The following is a 20,137-nucleotide window of genomic DNA, read 5'->3' on the forward strand; positions in this document are numbered from 1 at the left end:
ACCCTTATTTAGCAGAATATAGACCCAGAAAGGGGGCTTCCCAGGTGGCTCAGTGGTAAAGAATCCACCTGCCAATGCAAGAGACACAGGTTCGATCCCTGGGTTGGAAAGATCTCCCGGAGAGGGAAATGGCAGCCCACTCCAGTATTCTTGCCTGAAAAATCCCATGGACAGAGGAGTCTGGCTGGCTATAGGGTCACAAAGAGTCGGGCACAACTTAGCAACTGAGCAACAACAACAACATATCCAGAAAAAGTTAAAGGTTTGATTTCTTGGCTAGATCATTACATGCAATATTACAGAAGTTTTGATTCTTTTTCCTTATGGAATCTAGAGAAAGAGCTTCAGATGGATGGTGAAACAACATGATGCCTCAAACTCTCAAGGGAGAACTTCCGAACCCCTCATTTCTGTGGGTAAACGGCTGTTTGCCACGTCTTCCATTTGGCTTTCTGCTGTGTGAGAGCTTGCCTAATTGCTACAATTAGCAAAATTAAATGGCTCATTGTGTTTTTACACAATTCCACCCACATGCCACAGAGTTTCACTTTGGAAGCTGTTGATCACAGACACTTACTGCATCTTTCCACGAGCTCATTTTTAGGATAGCCCCTGGACAAGACACATGTCCACAGAGAGTGCTTTGTGGGAGACAGTGCAGCCTGCCCAGTGGAGGAGAGGAGGTGCTTCCTCAATGTCCAGATGGTCGGATACCAGTGGGGACCAGAAACTTAGAAACGGAGGGGTGGGTTGGGGGTGATGGAGAGGAATGGCCCATCCTTAGCCAGTTTAAAAGTCTCCTGCTTCAGATGGGTAGAAGCGGGGAAGGGGGGTTGGTTATGAGTCACAAGCTGGCAGAAGCCAGCAATTTGATTGTTTTCAAATGTGACTCTGGGTTGCTGAAGATAAACGAACATGAGTTGATTTGCGCCCATCACTGAAATTAGAGAAATGACCACCTCAGTCCTGCTGTGTTTGCACCGCACACGTCAACCATTCTCTGAGTTGTTTTTCTGAAAGACAGCCTGAGCTATTTTTTTAAAAGGCTTTAAAAACATCAAAATGCAGGCACCTCATCCAAGCTTTATATGGAAACAGCAACTGCTAAGGGCAAAGACTCAAGAGAATGCCGGGGAATATATATGTAATCTCGGAAATGGTTCATCAGATTAAAAAAATCTCTGATTCTTGTCCAAACATTGTGTCAGAACTTGTTTCCCTCAATGGTATTTGGTACACTGAAAGGCAAATATGTAACCTTACATAATCCTGCTAAGGACACCAGATGTTTTCTTTACTCCTTTCAATATGTTCAGAGAAAGAATCTTTGAAATGACTCAAAATTATTCTCATCTCTCTAAAGATGAGCTCCTTGAGGAGTGGGAAAACTCATACAAGCTAAAAATGCTAAATTATATCTAGATATTTCCAACTGAAGAAGATTCTTGAGAGTTCCTTGGACTGCAAAGAGATCAAACCAGACAATCCTAAAGGAAATCAACCCTGAATATTCATTGAAAGGACTGATGCTGAAGCTGAAGCTCCAATACTTTGGCCACCTGATGCAAAGCTGATTCATTGGAAAGACCCTGATGCTGGGAAAGATTGAAGGCAAAAGGAGAAGAGGGTGGCAGAGGATGAGATGGTTAGATAGCATCACTGACTCAATGGACATGAGTTTGAGCAAACCATAGGAGATGGTGAAGGACAGGGAAGTCTGGTGGGCTGCATTTCATGGGGTCATAAAAAGTCAGACATCACTTAGCAACCGAACAGCAACATTTCCAACCCAAGTTCAAGTGTGTTGATGTCTTACAGACATGGACTCTACACTTGAGCTGATACTGAAAAGGAGTGGAAAAAACTTTTTATCTAAAAGTTTATGTGTCAATAACATACATTTACATGCATTAACAACAGTATATATTTTACTCTTTTCCTCCATGAGTTGTGTGTGTGCATATATTATATGTAATATGTGTGTTATCCACACTAAACACACGTCTATACAATATCATTTTTAAAAAGTCATTGAGATTTCAATTATTCCTATTCACTTTTAATTGGTCAGTGCTATTACTTCATTTATTCACAGAGCCAAAGAAATGGGCCATTTAGAAATTAAGTATAAATACATCTTCAGATCATCTCTGTATTTTTCTGTTGCTAATACTTGAATTGCATATTCTTGCCATGTCGGTAGGAGAATTTATTTCATTTGTTGGGTTCACAGCAATATCATAAAAGAAGAGTAACAAAGTGTCTACAAAGTCCACGTTACTGAACTAGATAGTACATAGTTAATAAGGACAATAGGAATGGGAGAAGATTTAAAGGACATAGTCATTTTGAGGGACCAAACTTTGACTTACATTGAAAAATATTTTTTTTTCTTCCACACAAATACTTAAAGTCTCAGTGTGGTTAGGATACATAGAGTCCTCATCTTAAGTTAAGTTTCATTGAGAAATGTTCATTTAAAAGTCAAGAAAATTTATAATATTTTCTTTTAGAAAACTCATGGTCCTATGCAAAATTAAGTACTAAGGACAGACCCTTCACCCACCCCCCAAGTGACCCAACAGACCCAGCACAGGAGGTTGGAGCTACGGATAAAGAATCCAGTGTTTCCGATTTGTATGCTAACAAATTTGTAGGTTCCAATTTGTAAGGCTTGTTCCTCTTGGATTCTTGAGCTACTCTCTGTGGAGAATTTAGTGGTCAACTGAAAATAAAATCTTAGGGTTTATGCTAAAGTATAAATATGAAAATCAAACTTTGTTCCTTTGTACGTTGACAATGTCTCTTTAAATCCTAATACTGGAAATGCTCTGTTATCAGTGTATCTGAAACAAATACATGCTTGATGGCCGCGTAGTGCCTCCTGAATCATGGAAGCAAGATTAAGCCATGATTCTCCTTGGACTAACGTTTGTTGCCATGTTGTTGTTCTTGTCTGTAATCTTGAGAAGTCTTGTTATTTATAACATGGTGGAGATGTCATTTCCTTAACAAGCATTTTTGACTAAACCCTCATCTTTTAAGTATGTTGGATAACAGAGTATTTACAGTATTTGGTAAAATCACTGAAAATTTCAAACTTCTTGCACTCTCCTGACTGCATTCTCACTTTGAAGACAAAGCACAGTAGAGCATTTTTTTAGTCACACAGCACTCATTCCGATTCTTCACCTGTTAAACGAAGGATCAAGTTGAGAAATAACTTAGGATTTACATGATCAAAGAGTGATGGGACCTGTTGTGTTTGTTGACTGACATTATCATCTGCGATTTACTCATGGAATCAAAAGGATAGTTCAACTGAGCGATTCTGTTTCCAAAAGATCATTAGTTAACGAACCTAATGACCCACGGGCCGGCACCAAAGTGAAGAATTTGCCAATAATCATTTTTCCCTTCTAGGGTGGGGAGTGGAATGTTTCCACCAATTGCTGGCAGGAAGAGCATCTTTCTGGGCCTTTCCTGGTGACTACATAATGTTTTCACATCCAAACCAGAGGTTATTATTTTTTAGCGGACTGCTGCTTGGAGGATCCATCATGGAGTACTAGGAAAATATGCCTACTGATAAAAATCATCTACTTTTTAAACACTGCCTTTGGACTTAGTACCAAAAGAAGTCCTAGTTCGAGCCCTCTGTCACTTGCTGTGGGTGTCGTCATAGGGATGGCCACCTCTGAACGACACAGTCATGACAGGTAGTGGCTCTAGAACTTGACTGTTTAAGTGAATTGGACAGTCCAAATAACTGAATAATTAAGTTAAACTGACATTTTTTTTTTTTTTAAAGTGACTTGACTAATATTTAGTGCATCAGTTGGGTAGATAGAAAACCGGGAAAGGACGTCCAAGACATTGCCCACTGTGGTCAGGTTTGCCATAAGAGATGGAAGAGTCATCACTTCCATCTTTGGTTTCCTGGGAAACATTGGCCAGTCTTGACAAGCCCTTTCTAGTTAAGCTGATTCTCTCGTCCCCTGATATTCTGATAGCACCCCTGGCCAGGTTCCTGGGGGCACCGACATGGCAAAGGAGGATGATCTTGCAAGTGACATGTGTTCTTGATCTGCTGAGGCAGGCAGATGGGATCTGTGGACCAGTTTCTACATCCCAAGTAATTACGATGCTTAAAGTATTTTAAACGATCCCAGGTCTATAAAAAAAGTGATGATGCCTATATGTATACCCTATATTTTTTATTACAAAAATATTGAAATAATCCATGAGTTATTCCACTCTGCACCAACTATAAAAAAATACTATCAAATTTTGACCGGCACTTTTAATGCAACAAAAAGCACCATGACTGGGGGTGGGGGGACACGGGGGAACAGAAAGTGGGGAATGTTTACTTGCTGGACAGAGGTATTTAAAACCCAGAAGCTTGTTGTAAGAGTGGGACTTTACAAAATGACTGAAATACAGATCTTAGCTGGATCTAGTGATAAGCCCTCAACCAGTTCAGAAGGGTTTTCTCACAGCATATTCATTGCACCTGTGGGCTCATACTTACAAAACTGTGTCCCAAAGCCTCTAAAAGACACATCATTTTGACCTTGGGTGGGGGAGGGGGTCCTTTACACAGGGAGGACTTGACTGTTCGAGCACTCTTCTGCTTTGGTGGGGCTCACGCCACCCACGCTCAGCCGTTCAGGGCTTTCCCGTCAGTCCTCTGTTGGACAGACTTTGGCACTAGAAGGGTGTGGCATGACGTATTCTGAAATCCTGCCTGCCCGCCATCACATAGGACCTCCATTCCTGCACTGAGCTCTGGCCATTTCTCCCGTCGCTCCGTCCTGACCTTCCTGTGTGAGCTGCACAGGCCAGGAAATCAGACACTCATTCTGCCTTTTGCTCCCGCTTCCTCTCCATGGTTTTATTACATTTTTTGGCAACTGAATACTGCATCCTGATTATCACTGAACTTACATCACTAAGGTATCAAGCTCCTTGGTTTTGTCAGAAGCCATCCATGGGCTGCATAGGATTTCTGTAATAGGAGATGTTCTCAACTGAAAATTTAAAATGAAAAAAAAAAATCCTGACGTGTGTTGAAAACGAACCATTTCATCAATTCTAATACATGTGTAAACACACTTGGGTTTTCTGTCCATTGGGTAGGGTTTTCACATGAGGATGGTTTATGAATTCTTTCTAAGCTTCACTAGATTTGTTTGTTTGTTTGTTTTTTGTTTTTCTGGAGTCTTGAGGGATGTTTTCTCTCTCTTTGTTTTCATATTCCTGCAGGAATCACAGCTTTGCATCAAGAGAAATCATCTAAACTATTTTGATGGAGGATTGGTGTGTGTGTTAGTGTGTGTGTATTCATGTGTGTATGTGTGATTCAGTATATTTTTATGCAAAGATCAGTTAACTCCCTCCAAACACCCTACTGATTGGAGGCAGTATTTCCCATCACAACAGTACCCTTGGATGGATGTGCTGAAGATTGGGCTGGAGGGATTGGCGGCAACAAGGAGTCCCTCTGAGCTGGCCTGTTCCCTTCAGATGGAGTAGGAGGGTCTTGGGGCTGCTCTTTGAAAAGAGGCCAGCAGCAGGCACTCCGCTGATGGAGGGTCAGACACGTATCCGATGAGGGTCAAACTGGGAGCCTCGCAGCCCACCGCCCTGCTCTAGGGGAGAGTTTCCTTATTGCCACAGCCCTGCTGTCACCCCTTTGTCTGGAGGTCGTGGCGCCTCCAAGTCCTCTCGTTTTATAAAGTGGTCTCATACTCCAGCCGCTCCTGAATGAGAGCATCGTCTTTGTACTGCAGCCTCGGAGGAGACGGCGAACATTCAAAGGCTAAGATGGCCTTTCGGAGGCTTCGGTCCAAAACGTGTCTCTCCCACGCTGGGTACCTATTCCTGAACAGGTCAATCTTAATGACGGATTCTTCAATCCGTGGTGGGCGAGAGGATGGGGTGGAGGGGGCCATGGGCCTCACCTGAAAGACAGGGACACACCCATCTCGCTCTGCGAACTTCTGGTCGCGGTCGCCGGCGACACTGCGGTTGTTGGAGATGGACCGCAAGGTGCTCGTGGCCACGTCTGGAGGCAGAGTGAAGGCAGCAGAGGGGTCCTCGCAAGCACAGCTTGGTGACTGCCCAAATCGGGGTCCGTTGGGGTGAAAGAAGGCATAATACATCAGCATAAAAACCACGCCGGTTAAGAAGCTGCTGAAGACCACGCACAGCGCCGGGATGGCAAACGCATCCGCGATCTGGGGAGCCTTGTAGAGGTACCAGAGGGCACTCAAGGCTGTGTTTTCCAGAAGGATCACGAAATAGTAAATGAAGAGCCTGCAGCGTGTCCTGCCTTCCTTGACATTAAACCAGCTGAAGATGTAGATAATCCCCACCACCATGTCAAACACAATCTCCTCCCACTTGGTGATGCAGAACTCCGTCTCACAGTGGACGATCCAGAAGGTCATGATGCACCAGTGAAGGACGATGAAGATCCCGAAGTAGAGCTGGAAAACCGAGGCGAAGAGGGCGAAGGTGATGACCCTGGCCGCGATGGTGAAGAAGTGCCAGCAGAACTGGATGACCACGGCCATGTAGCTGATGGGCTTCTTGTCATCACGAGAGTCCCGGAGGGCCTTCTGGTAGGAGGCCAAGGCCCAAGCCAGGGATACCAAGGAGGCTGCCGCTGTGAAACCTACAAAGGCAAGCAGGAAGACAAGCTGTCAAAGGTGCAATACACTGGAAAGGAGTCAGGTGGGGCTGGGGGCTTGGGACAGGCTAGCTTCCACCGCAGCAAAGCTCTTCATTTCTCTGAGTTTTAGCTGGACTGTAGATGGGACTCCTAGGATCTATCCTCCACGGGCCCCCACCATATGGAGAAGACATGGAGCTGATGAGAATGCTACTCAGGATGAGAGTGGGGTGTGGGGGCTGAAAACGGGGAGAGGTGTTAGCTTTCCGTATATTCAGCAAAAATAGATTCTGGAGGTCATTTTGTTTGGTGGGAATATAACCACGGACTGCATCTTGATAGAACTGGGTGGCTGTTTCAACTTTGCCACTGATGACCTCCATGACTTTGGACAATGATTTAACTCTGCATCCTCATTTAGAAGGTGGATGATCTCCAAGGCTCCTTGTCAGCTCTGGGATGCTGTGATTGAAGGGAACTAATAATCACAAGAAAGGCGAGGGGCTAGTTGGTTACCTTTCTGGTTCTAAACAGGAATAAATGTAGCTCAGTCCCCAAAGAAAGTTAATTATTTCTTGAAAATAAGGCAAGGAGTCCGTGGGCTCTCCCTGGCCATGTTTCTTGTGGCACCTGGTGTGCTCTCTGCCCTCATGTGATCTGAGACTCTTTCTACAGCTTCTTTCTGCTTCAAAGAAGAAACGTCTGCTCACTGTCACTCATCTTGTAATCTTTCACAGATTAAACATTGTACAGAAATCACTTACCAACCGCTTCTTATCAGGCAGTGAGCTTGTTTAGTTAGTATTCCCCCTAAAATATGTTTCCAGATAAAAAAATAAATATTCTTACTGCTTCCCTCCACTCCTGCTCCACCTACTACACCTGAAACATCACCTTTGTGGTCCTGATGTGGAGAAGGCTCTTCTAAATTCCAGTTTGTCACTGAAAGGTCAGATCAGTCTGCCCTGCAGCTGGTTTATTAATAATGAGCTGTAGCACGAGTTGTAACAACACTTATGTATATGTGTGTGCCCAGTCTTATCCGACTCTTTGTGACCCCATGGACTGCAGTCCGACAGGCTCCTCTGTCCATGGGCTTCTCCAGGCAAACATACTAGAGTGGGTTGCCATGCCCTTCTCCAGGGGATCTTCCTGACCCAGAGACTGAATCCAGGTCTCTTGCATTGCAGGCAGATTCTTTACCATCCAAGCCACCTGAGAAGCCCAAACAGTGGAAAACCAGGTTTGACCACTTGGGCTTGTCCATTTAATTTTCTCTAATCTAGAATGTTTCCACAGGCTTTCTTTGTCTTTTATCACTGGACAGTTTTTGAAGAGTACATTACCTAAAGAAAAGAAAGAGAGACGAAAGGAAGGAAGGAAGGAAGGCTTCTAAATACAGTCAGAACCACAGAAAGAGATACGCAAAAATTTTGCAGCATTCTTCATTGCTTTCCTCTTCTGCTTTTGCAATTTTAGTCTGAGCTGCAAATGACAAAACATTGTGAAATAAAATCTGTTCTCCCGTTGTGTGGTTTGTGGCCTGGGCATAAACAAGAATTCTTGGAAAAACCCAGAGAATGCTTTATGTGGATTTATAGCCTAATTCCCTAGATGCAGGACATTCATGGAATTGAACCATGCACTCTAAACAGAGTGAGACTCTTTCCCTCTCCTTAAGGAGTACAGAACGAACGGCAGCTCTCCTCGCCCCCTCAACCCCACCACAGGCCAGCCAAGGGCTGGTCTCAGGGTTAGGACGCATGTTCACAACCAAACTGCAGCTAGTGAGAAAGGGCTTTTTTAAAAAGTTGTTATTGTGTAAAATTCCAAGCATATACAATAGTAGAAAGAATAACAGAACAGATAAACCCTGCATGCAGTCAACTCAAGGGCCCGAGTTCTAAAATTCTTCCCTAGGGAAGCGTGAGTTTTGGCCGGCAGGGGGCGCCTCTTGACAGCGCCTCGACGGGCGCCTGCCTGAATCTTCCTGATGCTTTGTCTCCCTTTACTGGGAGACAGAAGACCTGTGCTGGGACCTGATGTTTTCTCCATTCTTCCCGGGAAGCACGGCCTGGCGGCTCTCGGCCCGACTTCCTCTGGTTAACTCGGTCCCCCAACCACCCTTCCAGGTTCCCCTCTCCCAGGAAGACAGAAAACGCTGTGCTGCTCAAACTTGAAAAAGCCACCTCTCAGTGAGAATTTAAGCATCATTCCTTTCCCTAGGGAAGCCAGTCCCCACCCCTAATCTGAGTCTAGCCGCTTCCTCCCCGCTCCCCCGCCCGCCAAGTGCACACCACACCCTGCACTCTGCAGACTTTGAAGCACTCAGGGAAACAGAGACCCAAAGGGAGGCTAAATAACTTGCTAAGCTGATGTGACTAACAAAGTAGAGCAGACATCCAAATTCATAGATTCCCAACTGTGCACCACGACCACAGACTGGGATCGGACTGGGATCGGACTGGGATCCACGACAGGTGAGGAGAGGTACAGACTAGTGTGTGAGGTGTAGAGCTCCAGGGCTAACAACCCTGAGGGATGAAGGTGACCGCGGAGCGATGCCGCCTCCCAGGTTCTGACTCTGAGGGCTCCTATCACACCTGCTCCTTCAGGCTCGCCTTGAACATGCTTGTTCCCAGGTCAAGGGAACAATCCCATTCTGTTTTTTTTTCACAAAACTGACCAGAAGCACAAGCTCCTAGAAGGAAAACCAGGCCTTTTTCATCATCTCATTTCCTGGACTAAAACAGTCCTCCTAGTTTTCCTGATTTTTTTTTTTTTTGGCTGTACTGTGGGGCTTGTGGGATATTAGTTCCTCTCCCAGGGATCGAACTCAGGCACTGGGCAGTGAAAGCATGGATTTCTAACCACTGGACCTGGATTTTTTATCTGTGGAAAAATGTTGCCCAATTCAAGCTGATTATGAAGCAAAGAGTAGCAGGTCATGAAACTAGAATGGTTCTCCATTTCTTCAGCATGCTTAGAGCTTGTCTCTTAGTTACAGATATAAAAGCCGGAGATCCACTTGGCTGGACTCTATCGAATTCACCTAGTTGAAAGAGTATAATAATTAAAAAAAAACATAAAACCGCCTATGCTGTGATCTTTGTGGAATGAGGTGAAGCAAAGAAAAGTCATATGAGCTCCACTGGGTCTAAGATGTTCGAAATCTCCTTGCATAGAAACCATTTTATCTCTTTTTTAAACCTTGTAATAGTTCTGATTAAAAATATTTAAATGCTTTAATATGTTTAATTTTGGTAGGGATACACATTCTCCTTGTAATCCATCCCAAGGAGTTCAGCTTCTTTGCAAGGCAAATTGTAAGGCTGCTAAGGAGGTGATAAGAGAAATATTGAATGGAAATTTAAAAAAATATTTTACTATGAAAGCAGTTGAAGAAAGTTGTGGGAAGAAGCAAAGTGTGTTCTTCTCTTTAAGACATGTGAAAAGGAATTTTCTTTCCCTTTTAAAATATTTAATTGGGAGATAATTGCTTTACAATATCATGTTGTTTCAGCCATACGTCAACATGAACCAGCCATATATATGTATGTGTGTGTGTGTGTATATATATAGTCCCCTCTGTCTTGAAACTCCCTCCCACCTCCCACCCCATCCCACCTCTCTAGGTTGTCACAGAGCACTGGGTTGAGTGCCCTGTATCACACAGCAAACTCCCACTATCTGTTTTACATATGGTAACGTACATGTATCCATGCTACTCTCTCAACTGGGATTTCCTTCTGAATGGAAAAAACACAAGTTAGGTGATCTCACGTAGCTGCAGCCCATTTCAATTTTTAAATTATCTTTAGATTAAAAAAAAAATTCCCAAGAAGGCAAATATTCTGTGTGTAAGAATTTGAAAACATCTAATGCTGTTTCTCTAGGGAAAAAACATTCCATACTTTGGAGAAAGTGAGGCGTCACCCTTCTCTGTACAGTATTATGAACTTCAACCTATATTTATATTGAACATAAAGAGATGATAGAAATGACTACTCAAAAGACATAAAATAGGGCTTCCCTGGTGACTCAGTGGTAAAGAATCTGCTTGCCAAAGCAGGAGACACGGGTTCGATCCCTGGTCTAGGAGGATCCCACATGTGGCAGAGCAGCTAAGCCCATGTGCCACAACTACTAAGTCCATGTGTGGCAACAACTGAAGCCCAGATGCCTAGAGCCCATGCTCTGCAACCAAAGAAACCACGGAAATGAGAAGCCCACAAATACAACTAGAGAGTAGCCCCCTCTCGTCACAACTAGAAAAAAGTCTGAGCAGCAATGAAGACCCAGCGCAGCCAAAAATAAATAAATGAATATTAATAAAAAAGAAATATCCAATGCAGATGTTTAAAAAAGACATAAAATAAGTAATCTGAGATCCCCAGTAGAGTTAAATTTTCCTTTAGAGTCAGTTTATTTTCCACACCATTTATTTTTTCACCATCACTCTCTTTTTTTCCTTGACAATTTTCTCTGTTGGATGGTAGGGGGCTTAGTGGGAGCAAAATGAAGAGAAATAAAGAGGAGGAGACAGGGACAGCACCAGGTGACCTTCTCTTACCTGCAAAAAGAGATACGGATGGACAAGAGCAAAATGAAAATAATAATTTAAAAAATCCTGATATGTACCAAACACTGCTCTGTGGCTGGCCTTCCACACTCATTACTGCATTTATTCCTCAGCAGCACTTCCTCAATGTAAATATCATTGCCCATTTTACAGATGAGGAAACTGAGGCTCAGAGAGTGAAATCTTCTCACCAAGGGGCAGCAAACATTTCTGTAAACATAAAAAATACTTCGGGTTTTGCAGGCCCTGGCTCTCTGTCAGAAGCATTCAGCTTTGCCCTTGTAGGGAGAAAACAGCCATGGAAGAAAAAGCAGGCGGTGGGCTGAATTTGGTCCAGGGGCCTTCATTTTCCAACCCCTCAGCTGACCTGGGGACACATTTTGAACAAGGAGCAAGGTTAGGATTTATACCCACATTTTTTCTGACCTTAAACTCCTCACACTCTTCCCTACACTCACTGAAACATTATGGGCCACTGATGAAAGCTGGTCCCTTTGGGGACCCTTTCTGAGGGTGCTCACTGTCTGAATGAAAGCCGGAGGCCCTGTCACCATCCACCCAAGCAAAGAAACAAGCAAAAGTCGCTCAGTCGTGTCCAACTCTTTGCGACCCCACGGACTATACAGTCCATGGAATTCTCCAGGCCAGAATACTAGAGTGGGTAGCCTATCCCTTCTCCAGGGGATCTTCCCAACCCAGGGATTGAACCAAGGTCTCCTGCATTGCAGGTGGATTCTTTACCAGCTGAGCCACAAGGGAAGCTGAAAGAAACAAACCCACAGGTAAGTGTGATTGTGGCCTGTCCTGTGCACAGGATGACATCTGTGCATGAACACACCCACTGAAGGTCGGCTGTGAAGTCATCCAAGAAGGAGCACAAGTGCCACGCCTCCACAGGCTTGCTCATTTTCAGGGAAGCAGGCTGCTATTCAGCTGCTAAGCCATGTCCGACTGTTTGAGACCCCATGGACTGCATCATGCCAGGCTCCTCTGTCCTCCACCATCTCCTGGAGTTTGCTCAAACTCATGTCCATTGAGGTGGTGATGCTCTCTCACCTATGCAGCCCCCTTCTCCCTTTGTCTTCAATCTTTCCCAGCATCAGGGTCTTAAGCAAGCAGCCATTCACAAGGGCAAGATGGCACCGTGGTCCAGGCTGGCCCCCACCCATGAAAACGCCAGCTCCTGCACCTGGCCAGGCCTCGGCCACACCATCTGAAGCATCTGAGACAGAGTCTGTGGCGGTTTCTCTTCCCTTGTGTCTCAAGGTACTTCTGCAGCCTGCCAAGCGTGTAAATGTGATAGCCACAAATCACCTGCCAGTGTCACCAGTATTGACAGTCACTGGCCTATTTAGAAGGATCTGTGATCAGGGCATCTGTGGGAGAGTGACAGAGTCTGGGTCCCTGGGGTTTATAATCAAGTGTTAATTCTAATGAAGGCTACTGTCTACTCACCCGCATTCCGAGTTATTCATGCTTAGAGGACTTGGAAGGGGGCCCAGAGGATGCAAAAATGGTGACACTAACCCAGGGTAAATAAAATGAAGAAGAATGAGGTGTGCCTGGGGGTGGCAGGTGGCCGTGTTGGGTGGGTGGCGTGGTTGCAGCACAGCCAAGGATCTATCAGGGGAGGGGCACTGGCATGTGATGTTCACGATGACATAAGTTGGCATTAATATTTGTGCTGATGGACCCTAAGAGCCAAGCTCTTTTCTGGTAGGAGACTCTGCCTGTATGGGGTAGAAGGAGATGAAAAGAATGCCCCTGATGGAAGAGGGTCCCAAGGGGAGACCTGGGAGGACACATCAGTCAGCCTGGGTGTGAACACATGTGCTTGGTGCCATCGTCCAAAGATAAAAGGATAACAGGTTTGCAACCTGCATCCCAGAGCCAGGAGCTCCCCTGCTTCCCTCCTGTGTCTCCCTCCACTCCCTCCTCATACAAGCATTGACACTTATCAAGTGCCAGGTGCTGAGGACACAAATGCAGGTCCCTAAGGGATGGCAGGTCAGTGTGGGAAGCAGACGCTGCTCCAACCTGTGAGTGGAGCGTGGAGGAGAAACAGCTTGTGCCCTGGGGGAGGCAGCCCAGCCACAAACCAGAGGGGAAGGTGCAGCTGAGGCTGAAGTTGGGGTGTCTGGGGAGTGCAGAGCTGGCCAGGGAAGTCAGCAGACTGTGGACATGACATACCAGACAGGAGGACGTGGGCCTCACTGGGAGTCAGGGACACCTTCAGTACCCTCGTGGCCAGGTACCTGCGGGCCTTGAGTGGTGGGGTGACATACCCGGCTGAGGTGGGTGACTTGGCAACACTATCCTGGAGGGGCGGTGGTGAAAATGGGGGAAATTCTCCACCCGTTGGCCCTGGATCTCTGGGCCAGTTGCTCATTACACCTGTTCTTCACAGGTTTGAGTGAGAGTCAGTGAACTGGAGTTCCTTCAAATATTTTGAGAACAGAAAACATTCTATATAAATATGATTAGCTGTTCCAAGGCTTAGCTTTCCTCTTAATTTTTCTCCCTTTTGCCTCCTCCCCAGGAGCTCTTTCACACCCTGGACTCAAAGGAGATCTCCCTGGAGGAAGGAGAATAAGAGGTACGATCTATATGATAAAGACTTTTTTTTTCTCTTTACAGATATGAAAGCAATTCTTTTGATAGGATATTATTTCTAAAAGTCACTTGAGAATAGGAGGAAAAATAGTTGGCATTATTTACATAGATGGAATATGTACTCCATTTTATTCAGATTAAAAGCCGATAATGATACAGGGTGCTCAGGGCTGGTGCACCAGGATGACCCGGAGGGATGGGATGGGGAGGGAGGTGGGAGGGGGGTTCTGGAAGGGGAAAATATGTACAGCCATAGTGGATTCACGTCAATGTATGGCAAAACAAATACAATATTGTAAAGTTAAAAAATAGATAAATAAACTAATTAAAAATAAAAAAAATAAAATTTTGATACATTAAAAAAAAAGCCGATAAAATAAAAGCTACTCAGTTGAAGGAAGGAGGGGAGGTGGAAATATGGTGTCAGGGATGAAGGAATGTCTGGGGCAGGATCAGGTTTCTGTGGCCGAGTCTTGGAAAAACCCAGGTGACAGGGACAGGGCTGGTCAGAGCATTTCCCTGAAATGTGTACAAGAAAGGAGCCTTCCTGAAGGAGGGAGGGCTCGGCCCTGAGCCAGGCAGGCCCTCCCAAGGATGGAGAGGAGGTGGGGGAGGGAAAGATGCTGGGCTTCCTGAGAAAGACCAGGACTAGGAGGGGGGCACATCGCAGCCCCCAGACCCAGCCGAGGCCCTCAGAAGGACACCCAACACTTCATTTATCTGCTTTCGATTGCTGATTGCTTTTATCCCCTGCCTTCATTCCCCTAACAATTTCTGGCAGAAACGAATGCCCTTTAAAATAAAAGGCCTTTTACTGTAAGCTGTAGATTTCTCTAAAGATCACCAGCATCCATTTGTGGGGTTCCCGCAGGCTTCAAGGAAAAGGGCTGCCTTTTCGGCAGGTGGGGGTGGGGGCTGGAACCCCCAGCTTCTGCCCTCACTTCCCGGTGCCCTGCCCTTTGGGTTGCCTCAGTTTTTCTCTGTCACTGCAAAGGCCACACCTTGTGCTGGAACCGTTTGATAATGCAGCAATAAATGCAAGCTGGATGAGGCCTTTCTGGGTGATTTACAAAAAAAATGCCTCAATACTCCGAGGACACCGATGTGCAGCATTATCCATTATCTATTCTCATGGCTGGACTGACTGGGAGAAAGCCCACCCACTGGGACCCGAGGGGCTCAGAGGAGTGCAAAGCCTGGGAGCCCACACCTCACAGTCTCAGTATCGCTCAGCCTCTCGGGGATCACGGTCCTCCCTGCTGGCCAGCGGTGGGACTCTCCGTGCTTCTGCGTATGTGTGTATCTGTGTTCAGTCCCTAAACCGTGTCGGACTTTTTACACCCCAAGAACTGTAGCCCGCCAGGCTCCTCTGTCCATGGAATTCTCCAGGCAAGAATACTGGAGTGGGTTGCCATTTCCTTCTCCAGGGGCTCTTCCCTTCTCAGAGATGGAACCCATATCTCCTGCATTGGCAAGTGGATTCTTTACCACTGAGCCACCCACTAGGCTCAAGTTGAGAACCCTCAGGGAGATCCCAGTCCACCTGTCTTGAATCCTTTGAGTTTCTGACCCACGTCTGGGCCCGGACCTCCATCAGGATTCCCCCATGGACTGCTCTGCGATGCCTCCCTAAACTACTTGCTTTGGAAAGCCCGTCCTGCCTCTCCCCACGGGTTACAAGCTCCACTTCTGTGCTCCATTTCTGCCTAGCATACAGCTTGATTTTGATTTTTGAGTTGTTTACTAATCTTTATCTTTTTGTGAGATCGGTGAAGGTAGAGACTGAGTCCTATTCCTTGTTATACTCCCAGAGACTTTGAAAATGCCTAGCACACTTGAAAATTACTTGATAAATTGCACTGAATTGAATTGAACTGAACCTGGAGATGCTCTAAATTGGGGTATGGCGTGGTTGCCGTTCTTGACTGTAAGGAAGAGACACAAATGACCTGGATCTGGGGCTGTTTCTTAGCGTTCTGGGGCTGAACTTACCCTGAGGCACAGACTAAGGCACAGAATCATTGAGATTGCAGTGTGCATTCCCTCCCTAAACAAGGCAGATCCCTAATAGAGCAGAAGTAAATTAAATGCATGCTATAACCAGGTGTAAAAGTTTTTCAATTAGGATTTTGTATGCTAGCAAGCAAGAAAAGAACAATTTCCCTAGACAGAGACTTTTAAATAGAAATGGCCAATTCCAGATTCAAGGCTTTCTCTAAATCTTCTAAAATTGGCCAGAAGAAATAATTTTAAACTTTCTAAAACACTTAGAGGGGTGATTTTGATTGTATTGAAGATACTTAAGTCTGAGTTCTCAGCAAAAACTCTGGGATTATACATGTCTCAGAATTTGTCAACTAGTACAATACAAAGAACCATGCAATTTGGAGATACTGATATGTAAGTGGTCTGATATTCATGACATTTACAAGATCACTCTGAAAAAACCAATTTTGGTTTGAGTGATAAACTCGTAAAAAAGACTTGAAACAGATAGTTATAAAATAAACATAACTAAGTAAATGACTAATAGTGAATAAGAGAAAAGAGTGACACCACAACCCTAGGCTAATATTATTATTATAATAGAGCACTTAAATTTATCTCTGAGCCTCCAAGATGCCAAAGTAAAAAAAGTGAGTTAAATAATTTAAAATATGAGTTATAATTAATTATCAATTAATTATAATATTAATTATAAAATATACTCGATAATATTAATTAATAGTTAAAGAATTCTCACTGCTGGAGAAAAGGAAGTAGTATTTGTCCTGGTAAAATATTCTAAAAGTGGGGAACCACTGCCCTTTTCATGGGTTTCCATTACAAGCTTTGCAGACATCTAAGACAGCTTAAATACACAGTAGGCCTCTTCTGCATGGATTTCTCCCCTTAGGAAAGGAGAAAGGGCAGAATGGATCTAAGATCTGAATCAAGAGGGGCATGAAGCCAGCTTTTATCAGACATTAGTAGGGAAAGGGGATGGAAATCATTGACTGATAATGAAGCAGTGTGTATGGAATATGGTCTCTACTTTGCCAAAAAGATGGGATTTTTAAACAAAATCAGTGTTCTCTGCAAGGTGGAAGACAGGGGGTTGGCCTTTCTGAGGTTGGAACAGGGTTATTGATCGGACACTGACAGAAGGCAGGCAGACAAGAAGAGCCTGCTGCAGCTGCTGAGGGTAGTGATTGAACAAGGCCTTGCAGAACAGACCTACTGTGCATGTGTGACTCTTAGCTGTTCCTTCCGACTGAGGTCCCGAGTGAGGACACTTGCAGCTGGTATGTGATTTCCACTGTGAGCCCTTCAGGCCTATCTATTTGGTCTTCAGACAGCAGAGACCCCACACCAGCTCAGCAGTCCTTCCTCTGCATTACCTACTTTCCTAAGCCCCCAGGATGCCCTGTGGTTTGGCAGAATTGCATCTGCATTTTATGTATTCATAGCAGGGGGAACATGAAAACTCTTATTAGGATACAGCTATGCTTTGGGAAGCCAATTGTATTTTGCCCTTATATTGTCCCAGGGTTATGAAAGGGCCTGCTGGTCTGTTGAAAGCAAATATCAGTTGGACAAATCCATATTGGATAGTGTACACTCTTCATGACCAAATAATATGATAGCCTTGGAAACAGTTGCTTAAAAAGATTCTGACACAAAACAATCCTGTGAGAGCTAATTGAACAAAGTTGGAGGATACAAAATCAACAGGTAAAACTCAGTTGCCTTTCTCTACACTAACAATGTATCACCTGAAAAGGGCAGGAGGGTTGCTGAGTTATTGTACAGAGTTTCCATTTGGGAAGATGAGAAAGTTCTGGGGAAGGAAGGTGGGGATGGTTGCACAACAGTGTGAATGGACTTAATACCATTGAAACAAACACTTAAAAGTGGTTACCATGGTACATTTCATGTTTTGTGGCTTTTATCACAATAAAAACAATCAGGTGCTGTTCTAAGCTAAACTTAATAGTTAAAGCAGAAGTTGCATGGAATACCCTGAGTGTTACACCTTGTCTGTTTCACTTAACTCATTACCTGTCAGGACCTAAGAGTTAACTGGGTTGGAGACTCATGTAATTCCACCTTGCCAGCACAGCCTGTGGGGTGAATAGCTGTTCCTGGCTACCTGTAGGAATGTGCAGTAGAATGGCAAAGAATTGGGTTTGGGACCTCTGTTTAGACTAAAAATTGAATGCTAGATCAGTCCTCATGAACCCTACAGCATGTGAAGCTTCAGTTTTCTTAAAAATAGGGTTAACAACTAATTTCATAGGGCTTTGGGCAGGTTGGGGCCTTCCCTGTGGCCCATAGGTAAAGAATCTGCCTGCAATGCAGAAGACATGGAGATACAGGTTCAATCCCAGAGTCGGGAAGATCCCTGGAGAAGGAAATGGCTACCCACTCTAGTGTTCTTGCTCTGAAAATCCCACGGAAAGAGGAGCCTAGTGGGCTACAGTCCACGAGGTCTCAAAGAATCAGACTGAACGACAGCAGCAACAACTTGGGCGGGTTAGATGAGGTTGTAAATACAAATGCAGCTGGTGCCTGTGGGCACCAGAGGGTGCAGCAAACGTTTGTGTCCTTCTTCTGTTTCATAAGTGATGAATCTTCCCATGTGAGGGAATGATGCCCCTGCCACACAATTTGCACAGGTTAGTAGTGGAAGAAGACAGGAGAGTGGTTTTGGTGGTTTGCATAATGGTGTCCTATGGTTAGCTAAACTGTACAGTCCTGGATGACAAGGACTGGCTGTCTTTGTCTTTCATCTAAGACATGCTGCTTAGTACACACTTAGAGGATAATGCGTGGATTTTGTCAACGTGGCAGAAATAAGCATCAAAATGGTATTCACCAAGCTTTGATGACAGGGAGAAAAAAATAGGTCATCTGGACCCTTAGGAATAGAATATGACTTTCAGTACTGGGGAAGATAAGGCTTTAGGCTTGCAGAAATCTGGAGAAAAATTAAAGCTAGGAAAAAAGGGAGCTCAAGGATTAAGAACTTATTCATTTTTTCCCTCTTGCTGCAATGTTTCCATTTCTTCTAGTGCTTTGGCCCAATTTTCAGGAGCAGATGCTTTTCCCAGAGCCTCTGACCAACTTGCTCCGAAGTGGTCCCTTCCTCCCTGGACCTCGGAGCCTTCAGGGCTTACATTTTGAGTGGTCACAGCTTTTCTTCTCACCTTGAATCTCAAATTCTAGATGGAAGAACTGAAAAAAGAAAATGAATGCTATCAAATATTTGATGCTGGCTATTATAATTTTTTTTTCTTCCTTCTTCCTTTCAAGAGATACGCACGCTCTATTTCCTATAGAGGTGAAGAAGGCACAGGCATGGATAAACTAAAAAACTGGAGGAAGGTCTCTGGGCTCCATCTGGATTCTAGCGGTAGTCCAAAGAAAACAAACTCAGAAGGAAGACCTGTACTCTGGAGATGGAGAACAGCTGGATATTCAGCCAATCACTGTGTCAATACGTAATTAGAGTCTAAATTAGTGCCATTAGTGCAGGATGGCTCTCTCTGCCACCACTGCCATCAGTCATTTCGAATGAGCCCCATCACCTTCGCAGGTCTCAGCATCTGGCCTGCTGGGTCCTGGGGGGCTCATCCTACAATAGGTCACTGCAAACACAGAGGGTGAGCTCTCTCTACTTGTTAACTGACCACCTGTCTAGAACACTTTCCAAGTTCTTGTAAATTTGTAAAAAAACAAAACAAAACAAAACAAAAACTGAACAAAGTTATTTTACCATTATATTCTTACCTGGAGAATCCCATGGACAGAGGAGCCTGGCAGGCTACAGTCTGTGGGGTTGCAAGAGTTGGACAAGACTTAGTGACTAAACTACCACATTTTTTCAAAGATGAAGCCCTCTGGAGCTGAAAAACTCTGCTCCTAGAGTGCAAAGGACTAACCAGTGCACGACTCCTGCTAGGCAGGAAATGCTTTTCAGAGAGCAAGAAGGACCATAATTGAGAGAAGGTTGCCTTAATTTAAGGAACATGCTAATAACTCATTTCTTTAATGAACCTCTACACTCCAGGCATTTGAAATAATGATAATGACTCCTTGATCTCAAGTAATAGTATTTTCAGTGTTTTTTTTTTTTTTTTAATATGTTAGTGCAGACTGTGGTTTGATATTTTTTACATGTGGTGTTTAACCTTTGTGCCTGTAGTTTCTATAAGATGACTATCTAGAAATCAATCAACACCTCTCTGGGTTCTGAAGATACTAAAGTTTTCCTATCTAAA

General features: G+C 44.5%; 1 protein-coding gene across 1 annotated transcript in view; it reads right to left on the reverse strand.

Moving 5' to 3' along the window:
• Nucleotides 1–5,735: 5,735 nt before the first annotated feature.
• XKR4 (XK related 4) overlaps nucleotides 5,736–20,137 on the reverse strand; it is a 299,743-nt gene continuing 285,341 nt past the window's right edge. The window contains exon 3 of the mRNA XM_081505109.1: nucleotides 5,736–6,682. Within this exon, the coding sequence (XP_081361235.1) occupies nucleotides 5,736–6,682 (947 nt within the window). The remainder of the gene's footprint in view (nucleotides 6,683–20,137) is intronic.

This window comes from Giraffa tippelskirchi, chromosome 6 (assembly GCF_054371585.1).
Source record: "Giraffa tippelskirchi isolate mGirTip1 chromosome 6, T2T-mGirTip1v1.2.pri, whole genome shotgun sequence".
Taxonomy (NCBI): Eukaryota; Metazoa; Chordata; class Mammalia; order Artiodactyla; family Giraffidae; genus Giraffa; species Giraffa tippelskirchi.